Genomic DNA, 21,834 nt, shown 5'->3' with positions numbered 1-21,834 from the left:
CAACACTTAAAGTCTTGATAGAGAGAGAACTTCAATCTGCATTAATTCCTGCCTCTGGAAAGGGGAAAATATTGATTAATCTGGACAGGTCGTTCAGTTTTAGATTTAAGATTTTTCATTATTTTGCGGGGAAGAATTGGAGGTAGAGCCACTTTACTTTTCATTTTGTAACTTTCATTGAATATTTGAATGTTATTTTAATTGGGGTTTGTTGCACAGAGCAATCTTGGGCCATTTATGAAATGATGTGCTACATTAAAATGGTATTAGCAGCTTTTTAGTATTTGTATTATGAAAATCTATTATGCAAAATAGAAAAAAACAAAACTAGAAGTCTCATGTCAGAGACTTATCTAGGAAATTTTCAACATCCAAGTTATTTTTAGTCTTTACTGGTTCTTGCTAGAACCCTCTGTATCTTTAACATAATTGGAACCCTCCCCCCCCCAAAAAAGCCCAGTGCTAAATCCAATTTCTTCCACTGTAAGTCAGAAAGTTCATATTCAATTTTTCATTTTTTGTACTTAAAATTCCAACACTGCCCATTTTATTGGGGTTTAATACTGCTGCTTGTCCTCCAACTTTTAATGCCCCAATTCTCACAAAGTGTGTACAGTGCATAAATGAGTTAGCAGTGTTTGCCTTCGTGCACAAGGAGGTTTAATAGGGAAAGCAAACTAGCTAGATGGATTCACACAAAGAGGCAGGAAGACCGAATGGAAGACGGAATGACAATCTGATATAGGTCGTCACTATTAGCTTCTCCTTCCTTAGCATATTTGATTTGGCACTCGAGGGGAAGATGTTTACAGCTTCCGCCCCTCCCCATTTTTTTTCCTGAAATAAAAAGGCCTTTATAATAGTGACACAGTTGCATATTTAACTAAAAAGTATTAAAAACAACAACCGTAGCAACAACAATAACAATGAAAACTTCAGGGCCAAGGGCTAGAAGACACACAAATTACCTGTCATCTAACTGAACTTTCAGATTGTGTTAATCCTAAATTTACCTACAACGTCCACATTTTAAATCTTGTAGCAGATGCAGACACACACTCCCACTTTAAAAAATATTAGAAAGTGTGAGTTCATTCAATATTACCCAAGTTTTGATGGTTGTCAATTCAGCACAGGGAAGTCAGAAACTTTTTTTTCAGTGAAGGCAATATCGGTATTTTCTGCAGTCCTCTCCAAAGTACTTCCATTCACCCAACGATTGTATCCCAGAGGATGAGGGAGACTAATACTGCATTGTGCTGCCTCCCCTGCTCTCCACCCCTGCATCCTGTTGCTCAAAGACAAGAACAAAGGACTATCTACCTCCTACTGTTTCCTTTTTGCAGTTTTGTTCTTAAATCAAGTCAATGGGTTAACACCCCCCCCCCATTATTTGTAGTTAATTGCTATAATCAATCTGTACTTTCCCCTTGAGCAATTTTTAAATTATAAACTTTCTTCTAAAAAGTTAGTCTGGTCTCAGCCAGAACCACAGCCAATTAAAATACATAATTTACTCTGAGAAAGTTAATAGGAACAATCACGGATGTTTTCAAACACATAAATAAGAATTTTTGAAGTCTTCTCAAAGTGGAAATTCCCACAATGTTCATCTTGCTGAAAATTTTGGTATGTGGGAAAAGAGAAGCACAAAAACAATATTAAATATTTACTTGGAATAAAGTACACATCAGCCACCCCCAGGTCTTAAAACCACCCGTTTCCCTTAAATTATAATTAAATTGCTGCTTTGCTTTAACATTGAGAATTTTATTTCAGAAAACTCACGTATAAGGTAGCTCTTGAGGAAAGATCAGACACATACAGAAAGTTGAGGGTTAGGAAATGGATAAAGAGGGGCAGCCAAGGTTTTTTTGGGGGGCAACGAACATTAGTAAAGAAGACAGTTGAGTGAGGGTGGGGAGAAAAAGGTGTATTAGTATGCTTAAGGTATGCTTTAAGAGGGAAGGACTTAGTGTAGTAAGGACTACCTAAAGCATCTTTTAAAATCTCAATTACCTAATATAGTCCGTATTTCTAAGACCAGAGTGAATCCAAGGAGGTTCACAACTTTCTTTTAAATCAAAAACAAAACAACAATTGAACTTTAAATGTTTAATTAGAGGAAAAAAAAATCACCGAAAGTTAAGTTCCTTTTAGAATATACATTCTCTGCAATCAGGCGAAGGTAATAAATGGGTAGAAAGATCCTGGAGTGTCACCAAAGCAAAGCATGGAAATCTAAAGCATCCACATTTTTGCCGATCATTTATTTATACCGTTATCTTAAGCACATTAAAATGTTTTTAAGGGCTTTCATAACTATGCAATCCTCCCAACCTTTTTCTCTCCAGTCTTTCAAATTCCTAAAGAGAATAAACCTATCACTTTATAGAAGCTATTTTTTTCATATTATCTTGCAATGCTTCCTACTATTTATTAGTTGCAATTCAGTTTCTCTACGTTTCTACGCTGGGAGTTAATAGTGCTTTCGGTAGCATGTCTTCTTGTAAATGGGATAATCGAACAGAGACTTGTACCTTACACTCTAGTACAAGCAAGTCTATGATAAAAAGTGCTTCAAGGATGGCTGATGCACTTTGTTGCTAGGTTCAATGTTTTGGTATTAAAACTGCTGTGGCAACAACAAGAGGAAGAGGATTGCCAAACTATGGAAAACTTTAGTTATTTTAGTGTTTGTGGAGTTGTGATTTATGAAGATAGGAGATGGCTTGGCATATTAAGAACAGAAGAATATAAAGAACCGCCAGACTAAATCAGTCTGCAGAAAAAAACAAATGAATATACGGGTTTATTTGTGAATTTTTTAAGTGACTGGAAAATACTGCCAATAAAACAGTTATATGAACTTGACATCCACTTTAAAGAATCATTGCAATTTAATATTTGCTAACTTGGCTTCTTTCTCCAACATCCTTCTTTGCTTCTCTCAGGATTCTCGACTTGCATTCTTGGTTTCGAGAACAGAGTAGTAGGAAGAATGAAGGCAAAGTAATTGCGTACATTTTATATAATTTTGGAGCTGGAAAGCGAAATTAGAGGTCAAAGTGGTTCAAACATTGGTTTTAGAAGAGGAAAGAGCTAGAAGATAATTAAGCTCTTAAGGTATGTCCTAGAAGTAGGTGGGGTCAATGCAAATTTAGCAATTAAATAATTAAACGATTTGAAGCAATCTTTGTACCCTGGCTGAGAAAGCCAGCAGAGCTCAGTTGTTCCTGATAGATTTCTAAAAACTATCCTTAGAAATCAGCTGGTATAATAGAACGCTAAAACATAATCAGGTTTATGAAGACAAAATGCACAGCCCTAGGAGTTCCAGGCAACCTCCAGCAAGACTTTTCACCTACCTCCCTTTCTATTTTAGGTTACTTTTAAGAACCGTTAAAGGTGTACTATGCAATTATTGCCGGGGGGGGAGGGGATAACGAAAAAAATTAAAATAAAAAAAGCTTTTATGTACTAAAAAAAAGGCAATCTGACTGCAGAAGCCAAATCGACAGACATTAAAACATTTTAAACTAAGTACAGGAGAACTTGGTAGTTACCAAATTTTAACCGACTCAACTCCTTTCTTTACGTACTTATCATTTCCCCCAAGCTCAAATCTGGTGTTAGCTAGGACCGGTACACACCCCCCAGGGCTATTTCATTCCATTGGCTGGCGGGCCACCCTGCAGTCTACACCCTTTAGATTTACTGCCAGGACGCCCAGTGTTCATTTGTCAGAGATGTTACACGGCTCACGTACTATAATTTTATACCTAACAGGAGCTGTCAGAGTAGAAAAATAATTTAAAAGACTAACATGTAATTAGTAAATTCATTTGGTTAATAAAACTGTCTAGATTTCAAACCCAGAAGGCAATTCATTTTGTATGTTCCTGTATCATCTGTCAACGACGTAAAAAAACAACAAGCGGAAAAATCAGAAAATAATTTTTTCATAGTCTGCATTCGGGTGAGTCATAGAAGCCCACAAAAACTCAAGGGGCATAATCTGATGAGCCGGTCATTCCCTTTCCCAGACGTGAATTTCGTCAGGATCCACCCTGTGTGTCTCACATAATGGGAGCAAAAAAGCGGTGCAGTGGTTACTCTGCACACGGTATCAACATAGGCAGAAGCCTGGGAAGATGCCTCAGGGGGGAGGGAGACAGGACCAACTCCGTGGTTAAGGCGGAAAAATCACTATTCAACCGGGCCTGACACATCCGGGGGGGGGACGGGGGCTGGGAGGGATGTGGAGGAGGGGCCAGTGCCCGCCAGGGTTGGGCCGAGCAGTGGCACCCGGGCGGGCTGGCTGGGCCGCAGGGAAGGACGCGAAGGGTTTGGGTCGGCGCTCACCTCCCTTGCATGGCGTGCGGTGCTGGCTGTGCTGGGCTCGATAGCCCTCGATGACCTCCCAGGAGCCGTCGTCACGCCGGATGGGGAAGGACAGGCTCAGCACATGGTTGCAGGGCTTGATGATCCGCAGGATGCCGCGCACCCGGTTCCGCTTCTGTTCCTCGCTCTCCCGGGTCTTGAGATCTTCCACCAGCTTGTCCTCCACAATGCTGGCGCCGCGGTCGAAGAAGCCCTCCACCATCTTGAAGAAGTTGGGGTCGTCCTCATGGTCGGCCGCCGCTTCACTGTAGTGTCGGCGGGAGGGCGGCACAAGCCCCAGCTGCGGGGTGGCGGCGGGTTGCCCGTGGGCCCGGCCCAGCAGCACAGCCGAGTCGGCTGCCGCCGAGCCCAGGGCGGCGGGCCCGGCTCGGGATAGCAGTAGCGCTTCGCCCAGGCAGCGGTACATGGCGGCAGGGCGGAGGCTGCGAGGGAAAAAGAGACCTAGGAGGCTCGGGAACGGTGGGAGGGGGGAGGAAGGGCCTGGCGCGAGCTGTCCTTTTAAGCGGCAGCTTCCTGCCTTCTTAACTGTCCCCTCCCCTCCAGCGCTCGCCGCCTAACCGGGAGGACGGACTTTGGGGCCGCAGGCCAACCTCCACAGTGGGAGGCAGGGCGGGGGGCGCGCGCCGCCGAGGGAGCCCAGCCTCCTCCTCAGCCGTGGCCTCGCCCCGGCCTCCCTGACGGCGGCGCGTGCCGGCGTGGACGCGCAGGCGCGGGCGGGTCCGGTGCGCATGCTCGCGGGGCCGCAGGGAGGGGCGACGGTCAGCGCGGGCTGCCTGGATCTGTTCTGAGGCTGTGTCTTAGGTGTGTTAGTGGTCCTGGCCTAGCGTCGGGAGGGGGCTTGTGGTGGGGCTTTCTGGGGAAGGGTACCTACTTGGGGAGGGGAAACTGTCGAGGGATGGAGCGTGCCCGCCTCTGGGGGTCGTTGAGAGGCGGGTCTGAGGGCTGCGCGGGGCTGAAGGTGGTGCTGTTTGGCGGCGGGCCTGGGCGAGTGAATCTTGGGTGTCCCACCTCTCTCGGGCGGGGCTGCCACCCGCTGTCGGTCCTGAGGCGAGACGGGGAAGCTGCGCTTGAAGGCTGGCTAAGGGCTTGGCTGTTTGCACCAGGAACCTTGTAATTTATTGTTTTCCGGAGTTGGTTTTATGCAGCCAGTGGCTTGCAGAAACTGGAAGGGAGAAAGCCTAGGAATTGGGGTATCCCTTACCTACCGGCTTTTACTACTTTAAGTTTTTAATTTTGTCCCTTTCAACCACTCAGTGATGTTGAGATAACATCACTGTTGTAGCTTTCCAAAATTCACTGAAAAATTCACACACCATGCTTCCCCTGTACAGTGTGGAGAAAAAAGGGGTTCTGTAATCATAAATTCCTAACGGTTGGGCAGGTCGTGGAAGGTAGTCACACCCCAGGCCTATAATTTCTTTAGTCAAAAGCTTATCTTTACCTTAAACTCTGCCCTTTTTGTGTATCTAGTGTAACGCACCTTTGACTTGCCGGTCATTCCGACACCCTCCTAAAGTGGGACCACCATCTAGAGAGAATATAATCTTAACTATCCTGTAATCCAGTCCTTGCCTTGCTTTTTCCCACCCTCATGTAATCTTTCTTCTCTCTTTAATTCCAAGTGAGTAAAAGAAACAGCAAAATTTATTCTCGGAAGCATTTGAACTCTTACTTCCTGGCAGTTGTCCTCAGTTTGGGCTCAAACTTATAGTCTCTACTAGTTTGGACATTTCTTGTGTCGACAGAAACATGTTTTCGAAATAGTCTAAAAACAAAGGTTCTATAGAAATGCACTAATACTCCAGGAAATTTTCTCAGTAATGTATATAGTAAATGGTTCAGAATAGGATTTGTACACTTTAATGTACTTAACGGTTTAGTTATGTACTTATGCATATTGATGAAAAATTCTGATGGTGTACACTTCTATGGCTAAATTTGATGCTTGTTGTGTATAATATAGCAAAAAAAAAAAAAGACAGGAAGAAAAGAAAGAAGGAAGGAAGGAGGGAGGGAGGGAGGTCTGTCTAATTGATGCAGGACAGGGCATATTTCCTCGAGTGGGGGGGCAGGGGACGACCAAGCCCTGCACTGAGAGAAGACGGTCCTTTGGTGGATTGGATAGAATTTAACACATATGCCAATGTTAGGATAAAAAAGAAAGCTTATTGGAAAAAGGGTAAGGCTTCACAGCCAGAGCGTGGTCTCTTCTCAGAGGCAGAGAGTGAGAGTCTAAGAGAGATGAGGATAGTGAGACACGGTAAAGAATACTAAGAGAAAGAGTAAAAGCAGTGAGAAGGATGGAGAAAAAGAGAGGGACCCAGAGAAAGAGACTGAGAATAAAGGCAGTGAGAGGGACCTCAAGTGTTTGGGGAATTCAGTTTATATATCATTCTTTAGTTCCTGTGAGTCACAGTTTAAAGACTTTGTTTACCCATTTCCTTTGATATGGGCATACAGTGAGGAAAGGGAAGAGGAAGAGTATGTAGCATGGAAAGGTAAGAATATATAGTGTGAAAAGCTTGTTGGCAGTTCCTAGCCTTTATTCCATACGTTCTTTATGGTTTTAGCCATAGGAAATGAATGGTTTTATTTAGTGTGAGGCAGCCACCTAAAGACTGTTTTTTCCTGTTTCCCCTTCACAGGTGTGGCAAATGGCCTGTTAGCAATTCCAGCAGAATTCTTCCTTTGTTCTGCAGGTGTTCTCATGGACTGACTGCAAGAGCTGATCAGCATATTGCAGTCTCTGAACACAGTTTGACTCAACATATTGTCTCAGTCTTTAAGACAGCTGTCAAAGGCCACATTACTTGCTTTAGCAGTATCAGTGTACTTTGGTGGCATTAAAAGCCACCTTTTGACCTGCAAAACTACTTTGATTCCTGACATTCACTTTATTCATCTATTAGAATATAGAAGAGAATGTTCTTAATTTTCACATTCTGCAAAGCTTGTGATAACCTAGATGAATTAAATTACATTAATCTATCACAGTGTGTTCTCAGAGCAAAAAAGATGGAACTGATAAATGATAGTCATGATTTATATTTGTATTTTGTTTTTCAGTGAAAAATATTCTCAAGTGAATCCCGAATTTGTCTTGTTCAAAAGATTAAGGTAACAAATTTTCTTCTCACTTGATAGTATTATCATTTACATTGCCAAAAAAATCCCCCTCAAAACCTTAAAGTTTCAGTATGAAGTGATTAGAATCAGTAAACACATGGACATATTTTTCTTTTCAGATGACATTCTTTAGTATGGTTTGAAGAAAGTGATTTAAAAGCTTAGTTTTATTACCCTTATTTATCGCTTTCTTGATAACCATTGCCTTCAGAAAAATAAATTTTTAACTTTGCTCCTTCCAAGTCTTGTTCACCTGAATTCAAGAAGATGGAAAGGCTATGGAAGGACTAAGGGAATTAATTTAATTGGGAGTCTCCTATGTGTAGCTATCTTACAAAATGACTCCACAAAAACCCTATAAAGTAGACGTTTTTATTTTTAAAATCTTTGTTATTTTTTTTGTTCATAGAAATTTTATGCCTAACAATCCAAAATTGGAAAGAATTTAAATTTCCATCAACAGAATAGATATCTAAACAGTAAAATATTTCAAAACAATGAAGAGTAATGAACTATGGTCTCATCTAATAACATGGTGACCCTTGCAGACATGATGTTGTAAAAAAAAAAAATGGGACAAAAGATTACATACTATATAATAGCATTTATATAAATTTTACAGACAAAAGCAGTCTGTGGTAAAAAGAAACTAACAGTGGTTGCCTTTGGAGGATATTGAGTGAAGAGAGCACAAGAGAGGCTTTTGGGATGTTGAAATACTTTATATTTTCATCTAGTGTGTATTTGCACAAGAATATTAATTTGTATTTTACTGTATGTAAGTTATATCTTAACCCCCACACACGTTTTTAAATTATATACTCGTAAAAAAAATTTAAGCTGTACAGATAGATTTAAAAAAAATAGTGAGATTATCCCCCACCTCTAAATTTGTTAGTAGTTGGAGAGTTTTTCACACTAAAGTAGGTTGCATTCTAATTCCCAATTTAACAGAAGGTGAGACTGAGGTTCACATAGACCAAGTAAACTGATCATCACCTAGGTGGTTAACAGCAGGCTAATATTCAGACCTGTGCATTTGACTCCAAAGTTATGCTGTTTTTGCCATTCTAAGAAATATTTTAAGTAGTTGTTGCTTACTTATGAGTTTTTCTTAGTTGTTTTAAAATTCCAGGTCTGTTCTCCTTGATTCTTAGCGTGCTTTTATGCTTCCAAGTGCTTTAAAAAATATTTTAGAAGAATTTTAGTATTTAGACATATAAATATGTGAACAACATAGTCATTTCAAAAATAATTTAATTTGAAAAGGTAATATGTACTCTCTACTGTCTCTTTAGATTTGTCTATGCTGGACATTTCATTGACATGAATCATACCATATGTGGTCCTTTGTGACTGATTTCTTTCACTTAGCATAATGTTTTAAAAATTTATCTGTGTTATAGCATGTATCAATATTTCATTTCTTTTTATGGCCGAACAGTATTGACTGTATTGCTGTATCACATTTTTTACATGCATTCACCATCGATGGACATTTGGGTTATTTCCACTTTTCGGCTATTGTCAATAATGCTATTATGAATACTCTTGTGCAAGTTTTTGTTTAGACATGTTTTAAATTTTCTTGGGTATATACCTAGGAGTGGAATTGCTGGGTCAAATGGTAACTCTATGTTTAACTTTTGTGGAACTGCCAAACTGTTTTCTATAGCAGCTGCAGCACCATTTTGATTCTTACCTGTATGAGGGTTCCAGTTTTACCACATCCTCTTCAAGCCTTGTTATTATCTGAAGTCATAGCTTATTTTGGTTTTGATTTGTATTTCCTGAATGGCTAATGATGTCAAGTGGATTTTCATGTGTTCATTAGCCATTTGTATATCTCTTTTTGAGACCTGTTAATTTGCATCTTTTTCCCATTTTTACATTGGATTATTTGTCTTCTTATTTTTGAGCTATAAAAATTCTTTATATATTTCAGGTATAAATGTATGGGTTTTATTTTAATTTTTTGATGGTGTCTTTTGCAACACAAATTTTTTAATTTCAATGAAGTCCAATTTGTAAATGTTTTCATTTGTCATTTGTACTTTTGGTGTCATGTGTAAGAAATCATTGTCTAATTAGCAGTCATGAAGATTTACACCAATCTTTTTTCCTAAGAGTTTTATAGTTTTAGCTTTTACATTCATGTCTTTCATTATTTTGAGTTGATTTTTGTATTTGGAGTAACCAGTTCAGTTTCATTCTTTTACATGTAGATATCCGTTTGTTCTAGCACCATTTGTTCAAAAGGCTATTATTTCCCATTGAATTATCTTCACAAAAATCAGTTTACCTAAACATAAGGGCTTATTTCTGGACACTTTAATTCTTTTCCATGTGTTCATGTATCAGTCCTTATACTAGTACCACAACGTCTTGATAACTGTAGCTTTGCAGTAAGTTTTGAAATCAGGCAGTGTGAGTCCTCCAATTTGCTACTTTTTCAAGAGTGTTTGGTTATTCTGAGTCCCTTGAATTTTCAAATAAATTTTATGGTCAAGTGGTCAATTTATGCAAAGAAGCTGGCTGGGATTTTGATTGGGATTATGTTGAATCTATAGATTAATTTGGAAGGTAGTGCTATTTTAACAATATTACATTTTCTGATTCATGAATATGAGATGTCTTTTTATATATTTAGGTCTTTTAAATTATCTCTCAGCAGTGTTTTATCTTTTCAGAATATAAATTTTGTATTTCTTTCGTTGTTTATTACTAAGCATTTTATTCTTTTTGATGCTTTTATAATAGTTTTCTTCATTTTCAGATCGTTCATTGCAAATGTACAGAAATACAATTGTTTATGGTATTACATATTGATCTTTTATGTTTCAACCTTAGTGAACTCATTTATTAGTTCCGATAATTATTTCAGTGGATTCCGTAGATTTTTCTATATACAAGGTCATGTCATCTGCAAATAAGATAGTTTTACTTCTCTCTTTCCAATCTCAATGTGCTTTATTTTATTTTATTTTATTACCTGATTGCTCCTCATATTCTTCTTCTATTGCATAGTATTTCTTTGTATGGATGTGCCAGCATTATTTTTGCTAGTCTCTCATTGATGGATATGTAAGTTGTTTCCAATATCTTGAAGTTGCAGCAGTGCTCCAGTGAGTAACCTATTACTACATAGAATATCAGTTTTCAAACTCATCTCAGCGCTAGTTTACCTTCTTAAGTATTAATAGTGAATTCGAACAAAGAAAGAATTAAATAGTTATCAGAATTTTGTTTTCTTATAAAGTTGCTTAGTTTATATTTGACAAGAATTGTTACCCTATCTTAATATTAAAAAGATACAATAAAACCAAATGATATCAAATATTTAATTTTTTAAGCAAGAACTTTTAAAACAAGGAACTTAAAAATCTTGATTTTTTAAAAAATAAGGTTCCCATGTTACTAATTTTAATAAGTTTTAGTTCATAAGTGCTTGTCAGTACTTCATTTATCAGTAGATGACCGTGGGGAGAGAAGAGTACCCTGTACTGAGGTAACACCATATGCAAAGGCCTGAGGGTAAATAAGAGAATGGTTTGAAAATACAGAATAGCATATACTTTGGTTAAGGGCAGTTTGATCATTGCAACAGTTTGGCTTAAATAACAATTTGGTTGAAGATGGATATCACCTAGTTTCATTTTTTTTCAAGTATTGATAATTGTGGTACATTATGTTTTTGGAACCTTGTGCCATAGTGTTCAGGATTTTTTTTTCTAATATTTACTTTTGTATTTCTAAATGATTTCAGAAAAATTTGTAATTTTTATTTTTTTCACTTTAGCGAGCATGTTTTTTGTAATAAGCAAAAAACAATAAAGGAAAATATGTTTTAAAAATCTGAAATTTTCAGGGTTTGTTTTTTTATTCTTAAAAATCTTTTCCTAATAAATCAAATGCTGGTTACATGTGCTTGCCTAGTTTGGTTAAATTTTCATTTTATTGCATTGCTGAATAATAGTCAACAAAGGTTTAATCAGTTTGTTCAAGAGTTCTTTCCATTTTGTGAGTAAACATGAAATATCATAGTAGGAGCTTTATCCCTGTAAGCATAACATGCAAAAAAACAAGTGAGGTCTCCGTGATGCTGTTAAAAATTAACAGTACTAAGGTAGGATTCTGAACCAGCTGTATGTTACTCACATCTCTGTCTTTTTATTTTTAATTGAGGTTAAGTTTTTTCCTTATGTATAAAACAATAGCATATTCATTTAATCATCATTTAGGATCCCTCATCATTTAGCACCATTTATTGATCAATGTGGATAACACTCTGTAAAAGCTTTGTTCTGTCTTTAGCATTTTCTCTTTGGAAGTTTTATTTATTTATTTATTTATTTATTATATTTTATTTTTTTAAGTTTATTGGGGTAACATTGGTTAATACAATTACATAATTTTCAGATGTACATTATAATTTGACATCTATATATTCTATTATTGTGTGATTACCACCCAGAGTCCAGTTTCTTTGGAAGTTTTAGATCAATTATGATTTCAATATGGGGCTGCAGTTTGTATAGTAAGAAAGTGTAAGCTAAAAATTGGGAGATTTTTGTGATGCTGTTAAAAGCAGACATAACCAAAAAATATACTGTAGAAGCAAAAAGTACCTTCCCATTGACCATCATTGAAGAGTTGCAGAAGAAACATAATTTATTGTGAAGATATGAGTATACTTACAATGAGTTTGCTCCTTAGTGAAAGGTGGAAAAGTAAAACATGAATGAAAGAGTAGGGAACAAGGTAGAGACACTGGTAATGGCTGGAGTCAGCTAAGTAGCAGTGGTCTAACTTCCTGATTGCGATAGCATGGTGTGAACAAATACTTCCTAGCTATATTAGGATACTTTGGCCCTCAAAAAACAATATCCAAATAAAAATGACTTAAACTAGAGCCACAAACTAACTAAGATAGCCATTATCTAACAAAAGTTTGGAAGCAAGACTATTTTGTTGTAGATACAGGACTCAGTGATAGTGTCTGGGACCCAAGTGCTTTCTCTGTGTTTTATTCAAGTTGGTTATATCTTTCCTCATGGTCGTAAAATTGTTACAGAAGTTCCAGGTGTCACATGCAGACATAGCTAAGTACTGTGTAGAAGAATAGCAGTTTCCTCTCAACTTACTTCTTTATTGGTTCTTAGGCCCCAGTAGCTAGGATTGGGTTAATGCCCATGTCCTTGCTGTAAGTAAGGGAGGCTAGAAGGAGGACTTCTGAGCACTTTTAGTGTCTGAAGTACAGGCAGGTTCCGCTTGCAAAGAAAAAAAATGTGGAAGAAGTAATTGCTAAGTTGGCAACCAACAGTGTTTGCCATATTTGCCACAGAAAATAACCGACCTGTCTGTGCTATCTTATTGTGATAATATATTTCCTTAGGCTATTAGTGGAGTTTAAGAGGGGTGAAATATTGTTAAAGATGATACTGGGAATTAGGCTTAAGTTTTCATGTTCTCTGCATTAAGAAATCTACAGGTTCCAGTTCCCTTTGAAAACTATCATTTTGTTTCATGTTCTCTACATTGAGAAATTTAGAGTTTAGTTCCCTTTGAGGGCTTACATAGTGATGATAGTTTTAACCTCATGTTTCTGTTTTTTGAACAACATTTTACCATTGACAATTTGTAAGGCAGTAACTCCAATCCATGATGTTTGCTGTTTCCAGACAAGTGGACAGAACAGAAACCTATCAATGTCTGGGGAATATTGTCATTGGTGTAACATATAGGCAAGTGACTTAAATTCATGAGAAAACTAATTTGGTCTTTATGTTGAAATCAAGAATAATTCTTGTCTTTTTGCTAAGGTCAGAAATAACAGTCTTATTGGTGACTCTGTATTATAGTAATATACTATGAGAAGCACAGCTTGGGATAAGGCTCTTTTGAGGACATGTGGAGTGGGTGTTCAAGGTATCCTGTACATAGTTATTGTCCTTCACAATTCCTCATCAGATGTGGAACCTTTATGATTACATTCTTGGAGGTCCATCTAAAACAAATGAAGCACAGAGGGATATCATATTGGATTACATCTTAGATTCTAGAATTTGATATCTGATGGCCATCAACAATGAAAATTCTGGTCAGCTATTTTTTTAAAAAATGGTTGAAGTGTCAGTGAACAACAGCATGTCAATGGAAAAGTGCTAATACAAGAGATAGAAGTTTCGGGACCTCAAAATAAGGGAAGTTTATGATGAAAGGCTCAAATTAAAGCAAGTGCTATTTATTCTTACCTTCATATGTACTTTCTAGATTGGATATAAAATGGAATTATTTTGAATAATAATAATTTGGTATATTTTTATGTCTATTCTAATGAATTACAGACTTTGACTATCTTCTGTAATTTCATATTCTTTCTTACCTCTTTTATAATGTAATATAAAGACCAAAAAAGTGAACCAAACCATATTGAAGAAGGAATTATATTTGGTTTTAAATTAATTAGAAAAAGTTTAAATGGAAAAAACTAAAAAACTCAAGCCCTGAGAAATTGCAGTTCCTTGTCTTTTATGGTTTCCATTTATTTTAACATTTCCTTAGTGAGACTACCCTATAAGTTCACAATAACTATGTATTTTCAACTACAGGTATTCCCCACTGACCCAACTCTTGCCGTCTGTACTCAGAATAGATGGGACTGCAAGGTATACTTAGATTTTATTTCTATAGATTCATATTATTTCTATCCTATATCACCATTCTTTCATATTGGTTCTCATGATAGAGCATTTTTTTTTTCTAATTTTTCTCTATAGTAGTCAGTTAAAGCAGTGACAACTAGCAAAAAAATGAATTAAAATTTGAAAAAGGATAAGACCTGAAAAATCTGAAAAATGAAAAATAATGCATTAAAATATATACATAGGTCATGAAAGCACTCCATTATGTAATTAAGGTACTAATAATTGAGAAAACAATGACTAGGTATATTGTTTTTCCACTTTTTAAAATTTATTTTTTATTTTGCAATAATTTTACTTATAATTTATTTTGAAATAATTTTTCTTTAGAGATAATTTTAGATTTACATAAGCATTGCAAAGATACCACAGAGTTAGTTCCCTGACCCAACTTTCTCTGTTAACATCTTACATAGCCATGACACATTTATCAACACTAAGAAATTAACTTTGGTTATGGTTATATATTTATTTTTGATTGTCATGTCAGTCAAATCATCATGTTGACCAGCATGCTTTTTGCCAAATTTCCTGGAGCTGCACTATTGATGGTAATGACGATTACCACCTTGTCCTCAGCCCTTTTAGGTGGTCATGGTTGGTACACTGTGGCCTTAATTCTACGTTCCTCAGGCCACAGATGACTGATTGCCTTTCAGGTAGGCACCCAGCCATACTCAGTTTAAGGGCTTGCCAGAAACCTATGATATAAATAACTTGATCAGAAAGATGGCTTTTCAATTTAAATTTTGTTTCTAATCTGTGTGTATGTTTATAATATCACCCCTCCCCCATTTAAAAAGTAGTCCAAATGTCTTCTTTTTAAACCAAAAAAGCCGAATTAAAATGGTATGTATTAGGTAACTGCATCATAGTTCACTATGGCTGGAGTGTGTATGTGTGTATGTCTGTGGGAGAAGGAGGAAGAGGCAGGAGAAGAAATGGCAGGACATCAGGTAGGGCAGCTCACCAGATGGTGTGTCTTTCATAGGGCCAATTTTTTGGCTTTACCGATATCCTCTATTGTATATTTTTCTTTGATTTGGATCTAGAGATGGGAATCCTTCATATGTTCTAGAACATTTTCAAGATTTTGTCACCTCTCAAATACTGTCCCTACCCCATTCTATCACCCCTCACTTTATCTTCTGTGTTTCTTACTTCCTCTGTGTTTTCCTACTTTTTCTGTATCTCGTTCTACAGATGGCGTAGGGTCAGACAAAACACCGCCTTCATTCAAGATTTGCAATTCTCGGAACCATCAAATGATGCAAACCTTGGTTACAAGACTACCTTGAGAGTGTTGCCCTTTAGGGTTTCAGGTTATTCTGAGGATACTCTCTTTTTAGACCCATCATTTTATTTGGGTTCTATGCCTTGAATTGTGTTTCCTATGCCCCATAATACCATCAAACAAAACTTTATATTTTCCCCATGATCTAATGCCCTTAGATCAAAAGCAGCTCCAATACTAACTTGCTCTAGATGCTTGGCTTTCTCTTACAGTTTTAACTGGATCATTCCTTACTGTCTTGTTATTTGTTAGTGACTTTTAAGAATCTGTTTTTTTATATTTCACTTACTGTTTTCACAGAAAGAGTTAGCTGAATCTAGCTTATCATTTTTGAAAAGTGGAACTTATGTCATATTTTTAATATTGATCTTGATTAACTTAAAAATACTCTTTTGTAATCTACTTGAAGTTATAGTAAACTTATAGGTTTATATGAGGAGAAATGATATCTTACATTATTTTTTAACCATTAAAGAAGTGTGGAGCATCTTTAATTATATTCAGTCTCTTGTTTTTCAATAAGGTTTTTATAGGCTCAATTTTATTCTTGTATGGTTTTTTTTTTTTTCAATTTTAAGGAAACTGTCTTGATGATTTGTTGGATTTGTTTGTTCGTTTGTTTCATGTTTCTATTTTAAAGGGCTTTAGCCTGAAGAAGGCACACTATGATTTTACATACCATCTTTCTAAAACTCCATAATCGCATTATTCTTTCAATAGAAATATAAATTTTTTTATGATTTTTTTATTTGACTTTGCTATCTACATTGAAATATGGTGGTTATCTCCTTTTAATTTTTTAAAAGTCTAATACTTGGATTTACCAAAAGATTTTAAAGTTTATTTTGTCTATCACACTTTACTTGGAGTAACTTGTTTATGTAGGATCTATTTATTGAATAACTGTTATTGGCCAGACACTGGGGTAGTTGGTGAAGAAGACACACAAGAATAGAGCTTTCATTTTATTGGGGAGGTAGGGGTGGGAAGATTGCTAGGTAGGAAATAATAGGGTGCTATGCTACAGGAGAATACCTGCTTTATATGGGGTGGTCAGAGAAGGCCTCTTCAAGGGAGAAACATCTAAATTGAAACTAAAGGATGAGTTGGAGCAACTTATATAAAGAGCTGTGGGAGCAAGAAAAGGAAACAGCATATGGAAAAGCCCTAATTTAGGAAAGATCTTGACATATTTTAAGAAAGGACAGAAACCAGTATGATTACTGTGGTCCAGGTAAAGAACAGCATGTTGTGATTTTGGAGAGGTGGATAGTGTAGACAAAGGCTTTACATTTTACTTTTTGAGCTGCAGGAAACCCAATTGGAAGGATAGCAGGAATAAATTTTATAAACTACAAATTTGAATGTGCAGAGATGTAACTTTATTTCTTTGTAAATAAAAGTTCCTGAGCTCTGGAACTTCTTATCTACTGGGTAGTAGAAAACAGTCTTGCCAATTTAGGATAAAGTCAGTAGCTTCTGGGTTAATTTAGCTAATTCTAGGTTAATTCAGGCACTGTGTAAATAATCAGTCCTTTGGATAAATATTCAGTTTTTCCATGTAACTATCCCCCCCCCCTTTTGGGGTGGTGGTGGAAGGTATTGGTAGATAAGCCTTTTAAGTTCTTCTGGCATTGAGAAGGGGACATCTCATTCTTGTGCCATCCTCTGTCCTTGGCCATTTCTAAGTTGCACCTTGACCAGCTTAGTCTTGAATGGCACTGTCTGCTCTGCAACATCTGAGATTGATGTCTCTGCTACAGCCATGCATGGCCTCTGGTCAACAGGTCTAGGTGAGCTGGGTCACCTTTAATCCTAGATTCTTTTGGGCCCATTGGCCCATAAGCAAACTCCATAATGGTTCCTATATCGTGCTGGCAGGCTTGGGATCCTGAGGAGGTTTTCTGGAACATGGTCTGGGCATGTCATTGGCTATTGCTCCTCTACCACATTGATGTAGTATTAGGCACAAGGTTTTATTAAAAGGCTTGCAGTTCCCTTGGTCATAACTTGGGAAAGGGAAACATAATTATCTTTTATTCTGGGTCCTTCCCCACAAACATACTGGAGATTTTTTTTCACCCCAAGACAGCCCCAGATGGGACAGGTGGTAAGAACTGTGAACTTATAACTAAGATATTTTCTAACTCCTCTTTCTCTCTGGTCTCATTCCCTAAGTTTTTTTATGTCCTCTTAATTATTGGAGAATTGCACTTATGTTATCACCTGCCACTTTCTCTGTGCTGTAGTTTACAGTATTAACTCTGTCAGCAATGTTTTCTTTGTGTTATGTAAAACTTCCCTGAGCCAAGAGACCAAAGCAGGAGCTTGGCAACTCATCATTACATCAAGAGTTTATTACAGGGAACTTACATATGAGGCACATCTTGGGTGGGAACAAAATGGCATGGATATCCTCTGCACCAATGAAGCAGGTGCTATGGAGTTATACAGAACAGGGCAGGCTGGATAGGGTATTGGGGTATGATCCACCGCAGACAAGGGAAAAATGCCTTCTATACTTGTTTGGAGATGGGCAAGGGCCTATTCCAGTACCACCTGGGGAATAGAAGAAGGGTCGATCGATCAATCTCTGAGGGGATTTATAGGAAGCACTGTCTGTTCTGGCCCAGTCCAAATCGAGGGTCAGACAGCAGTCATGTCTCTCCTCAACACTTTGTTTTGTGATACTGAAAGCCATGGTTTTAGAATTTAGAAAGCTCTTTTTATTCTTAAGCCCTTAGATACTGCAATTGAAATTCTTAGTTTTCAAGAATTATGGTTTCAATGGATTAAAGACCTAAGAATAAGGGTCGAAACTATAAAAGTTAAAAAAAATGTAGGTACAAGTATTAATGTTCTTAAATTAGGCAGTGGTTTCTTAAATATGACACCAAATGCACAGAGACAAAGAAAAAATAGATAAATTGGACTTGATCAAAATTAAGAACTTTGGTGTATCAAAGGACACTATGAAGGTAGTGAGATATACAAGTAGCAATATATTTTCATAGAGATTAAATGGGTCCAGAATTCAGGATAGAATTCTTAGAGCTATAACTTTTGCCATCAGTGAGTAGGTAACATAAATATGGTAATGCTGAGATAAATGTGAGAAGATCCAAGAAAGGAGCCCTGGGGGATTGTCAGCATTTAAGGGCTGAATAGAAAAAGGAAAGAATATTCTGGGATGTTCAAAGGAGCATATGAATTACCATAGAAGCTTCCGCCTCTTGACTTTTAAGCGTTTTGAGGGCTGTGACTGTGTCATGTTCATTATTTTAACTCTTCACTGATGATGACAAAATTTTTAGCTCTAGCTAAGAATTCTGTTCTAAATTCTGGACCCATTTACTCTCTATGAAAAGATATTGCTACTTAGATATCTTGCTGCCTTCATAGTGTCCTTTGATACACACAAGTTCTTAATGTTTATGAAGTCCAGTTTATCAATCTTTGTCTATTTATGCATTTGGCATTGTTTTTATCTATTTCTTGTCATAAAGTAGGTTTTCAGTAGATGTTAATGAAAACTGAGAATTTGTAAGAAAGAGTGGTTAGCAGTATCAAATGTTGCAAATTGGTCAACTGGTATAAGGACAGAGCAAGTAGCTGATTGATCATCTATAGAATAGTTTCAGTGAAGTCCCCAAGGTAGAGATTAATGGCAGTTTGCTGAGGACTGAAGAGTGAATAGTTGTGAGAGAGTGGAAACCGGAAGCGAAGACATTCTTTTGAAAAAGCTTGGTTTTAAAAAAAAGTAGAGACAGAGGGTAAGGGGTATTTTGTATGAAGGTAAGAGAGATTTCAGGATGTTTGTTTGTATGCTAAATGGAAAAAGTTAGTATAGAGGGAGAAGTTGAAGACATAGGGAAAATGAGTTATGTGAGATTGATTGAACATTGTCCCAAAGAGTAGAGGGAATGGAGTGAAGATACTGAATTTGAGTCCGAATAGGAATGCAGTTACCACCGAAGTAGGAATAATGAAAGAGGGGATGGCGCAGATAGATAAAAGGGTTTGGGTGGTAAGTAAGGAATTTGGGGCATCAACATACTCTATGTGTTTTCAGTGAAGTGGGGAGATAATGTCATCAACTGAGATTATAGGGAAAGAAGATGGCGATTGTAGGGGAGTTTGAGGAGAAAAGGAGAATTTTGAGAAGGCCGTTGAGATAAACCAGAGGGTAACTGAATGGGATTCCTTATAATAACTGTAATAATGTATTTTTTGTGGCTCTCATATGTAATGTTGTGCGATGATTTTTTTTCCCCCTTCTCTTAGGCCTCACCAGCCTGAGTGTTAACCAAACAAGTTGAATAATTGAATTGATCTCATCCAGAGTGGCAGAAAGGATAAGGAGGCAAGAGATTCCAGTAGTAAGAGCATTTGAGGTCATGGGCCATTGAATCTGGGCTGAAGAGGGAATAAAAGACACCAGAAAGTAGCTGCTGGATGTGAAATAGTCAAGATGGATACTGGAATTTAAGGTTAAATATGAGGAATGGTTTCTGGTTATGACTGAATGCAAGATATGGCTATCTAATGGATTTCTGAAGTGGAGAGAAAGTAAGGTTATTTCAGTTAAGTGAACTGTAAAGCAGGGGTATTACAGGAGTCAGCCATAAAAGAAGTGAGTTGCTCAGAATGGTGGCAGAGCAATGGGTTGAAAGATTCAGAACCAGGTTCCAAAGTCTTTAGTGAATGTGGAAAAGTAACCAAGAGGTTGGTAAATGACAGAAGCAAGAGAGATAGCAATTGCTGACATAAACCTCAAAAGAGGTACTTTTATTTGAAGATGGTAAACGGAATGATTTTCATGCTTTGTATTTTCTGAGTGAGATAAAGAATAGCTTGCACTCAGATTTTAGTTTAGACAAGAATATTGCTGGAATGTTATTTAAATTGGTTCAGGGTATAGTTATTTGTTTACCATGGAACAATATAAAGGCTTATCAGGAAGTATAGCTATTTGAGGTTGTGTGGTAGTTGAGGAGGGGGAGAGTACAGAACAGAAATGAGATCAAAGTACAGCAAGAAAGGGGAATTGGACAGGCTTGATTTTTTATTGCAGGGACTTACCTTTAGGATAATTATGGTGATGATGAAGAACATGATAGTCTTAGCTAATTTCAAATTTTTTATTAGTTTTGTGAGAAACTTTTTATGCTGACAAACTGAGATACTGGCTTATACACAAAGCTAGATGACTTTATTGTTTTCAGGTCTTCTTAGCAGTGTTTACCAATCTGTGGCCTTTGCTCGACATGTCATAAAGAAGAACCCTAGTATGGAGCTGTTTTCTTCATTGGCAAGGCTGAGCCCTAAATAAGGAGGAAGGCAGGGGTAGAAGCGATTGGTGCTCACTAGATCTTTTGGCCTTGACAAACTTGTCTCTAGGGGGTGGGTAGGTGGGTAGAGGCAACACTAAGTCCAAATCGGGGTGAGAAATGTCAGGCTTTTGGAAAGCTTAATGCCAGATTGAGAGGGAGTGTAAAAAGTTCTGATTCCCCAAAGGAGGGAATAGCAATAGGAATGATTCATAATCTCTTTCAGGACATGGAAATTTGATAATATTGAAGCAATATTTGTCATATTTAAGTTATGAAGTATAACCAAAAATGCTATATCATAAACATTTATTTTTAAGAATTAGAAAATGTGTCAATTTGTAAAACTGCAAAATAATAATCTAAAAGTTTTACTTCCCACAAAACACCTATCTTAAAACTGAAGGTAGTAATCTATGGCATATTTAAAATATACTTGCAGACTTCTTCAGGTCATGGACTATGTAGAATTATGATGTATCATGTTTTTACAGAACACTAAGAAATATTGATATATATGATTTCACTATACAAACTAAGAAAAATTTTGCTAGCAGAAAAGTATGACTTCATTGTGTGTTTAACCATCTCACAAAATAATAGACAACTTTTGAAAGAAAGCTCATTTCACAGTTCCATTTTTTTTTTGTCTATTACTTACGATTATTCACAGGTGTTTGCAGTTTTTTGACTTTTTTGAAAAATCGAGTTGTAAACTTTTATTACAAATTAAAAATGAAGTTCTTCAAGGCTGGAAGTATCATACTCCCTGAGTTCAAATTATACCACAAAGCAACAGTAATCACAACAGCATGGTATTGGCAGAAAAACAGAAACATAGACCAACAGAGCAGAATTGAGAGCCCAGAAATGAACCTACATATATATATAGGCACAAAATTTTCAACAAGAGAGCCAAAAAAACATAAGATGGAGAATAGAAAGCCTCTTCAATAAACAGTGCTGGGAAAACTGA

At 37.1% G+C, this 21,834-nt stretch overlaps 2 protein-coding genes across 17 annotated transcripts in view; one reads left to right on the top strand and one right to left on the bottom strand.

Moving 5' to 3' along the window:
* Positions 1 to 4,985, bottom strand: part of GLUD1 (glutamate dehydrogenase 1) — a 36,987-nt gene extending 32,002 nt beyond the window's left edge. The window contains exon 1 of the mRNA XM_016142803.2: positions 4,366 to 4,985. Coding sequence (XP_015998289.2) covers positions 4,366 to 4,810 — 445 coding nt within the window. The 5' untranslated portion in view covers positions 4,811 to 4,985. The remainder of the gene's footprint in view (positions 1 to 4,365) is intronic.
* Positions 4,986 to 5,129: 144 nt separating this feature from the next.
* Positions 5,130 to 21,834, top strand: part of SHLD2 (shieldin complex subunit 2) — an 81,305-nt gene continuing 64,600 nt past the window's right edge. For 9 of the 16 annotated variants that reach the window (XM_016142823.2, XM_016142819.2, XM_036223750.1 and 6 more), the window contains exons 1-2: positions 5,144 to 5,205; positions 7,471 to 7,521. Coding sequence is in view for 3 of the 16 variants with exons in the window: in XM_016142805.2 (XP_015998291.2) it covers positions 7,433 to 7,521 (89 nt within the window). In the remaining 13 variants the exon portion in view is untranslated. Of the gene's footprint in view, positions 5,206 to 6,439; positions 7,522 to 21,834 lie in introns of those variants that run through there. The other 7 variants (XM_016142805.2, XM_016142824.2, XM_016142811.2 and 4 more) reach the window with 6 other exon arrangements.

This window comes from Rousettus aegyptiacus, unplaced genomic scaffold, assembly GCF_014176215.1.
Source record: "Rousettus aegyptiacus isolate mRouAeg1 unplaced genomic scaffold, mRouAeg1.p scaffold_m13_p_6, whole genome shotgun sequence".
NCBI classification, from domain to species: domain Eukaryota; kingdom Metazoa; phylum Chordata; class Mammalia; order Chiroptera; family Pteropodidae; genus Rousettus; species Rousettus aegyptiacus.
This window is presented reverse-complemented; position numbering and strand designations above follow the sequence as displayed.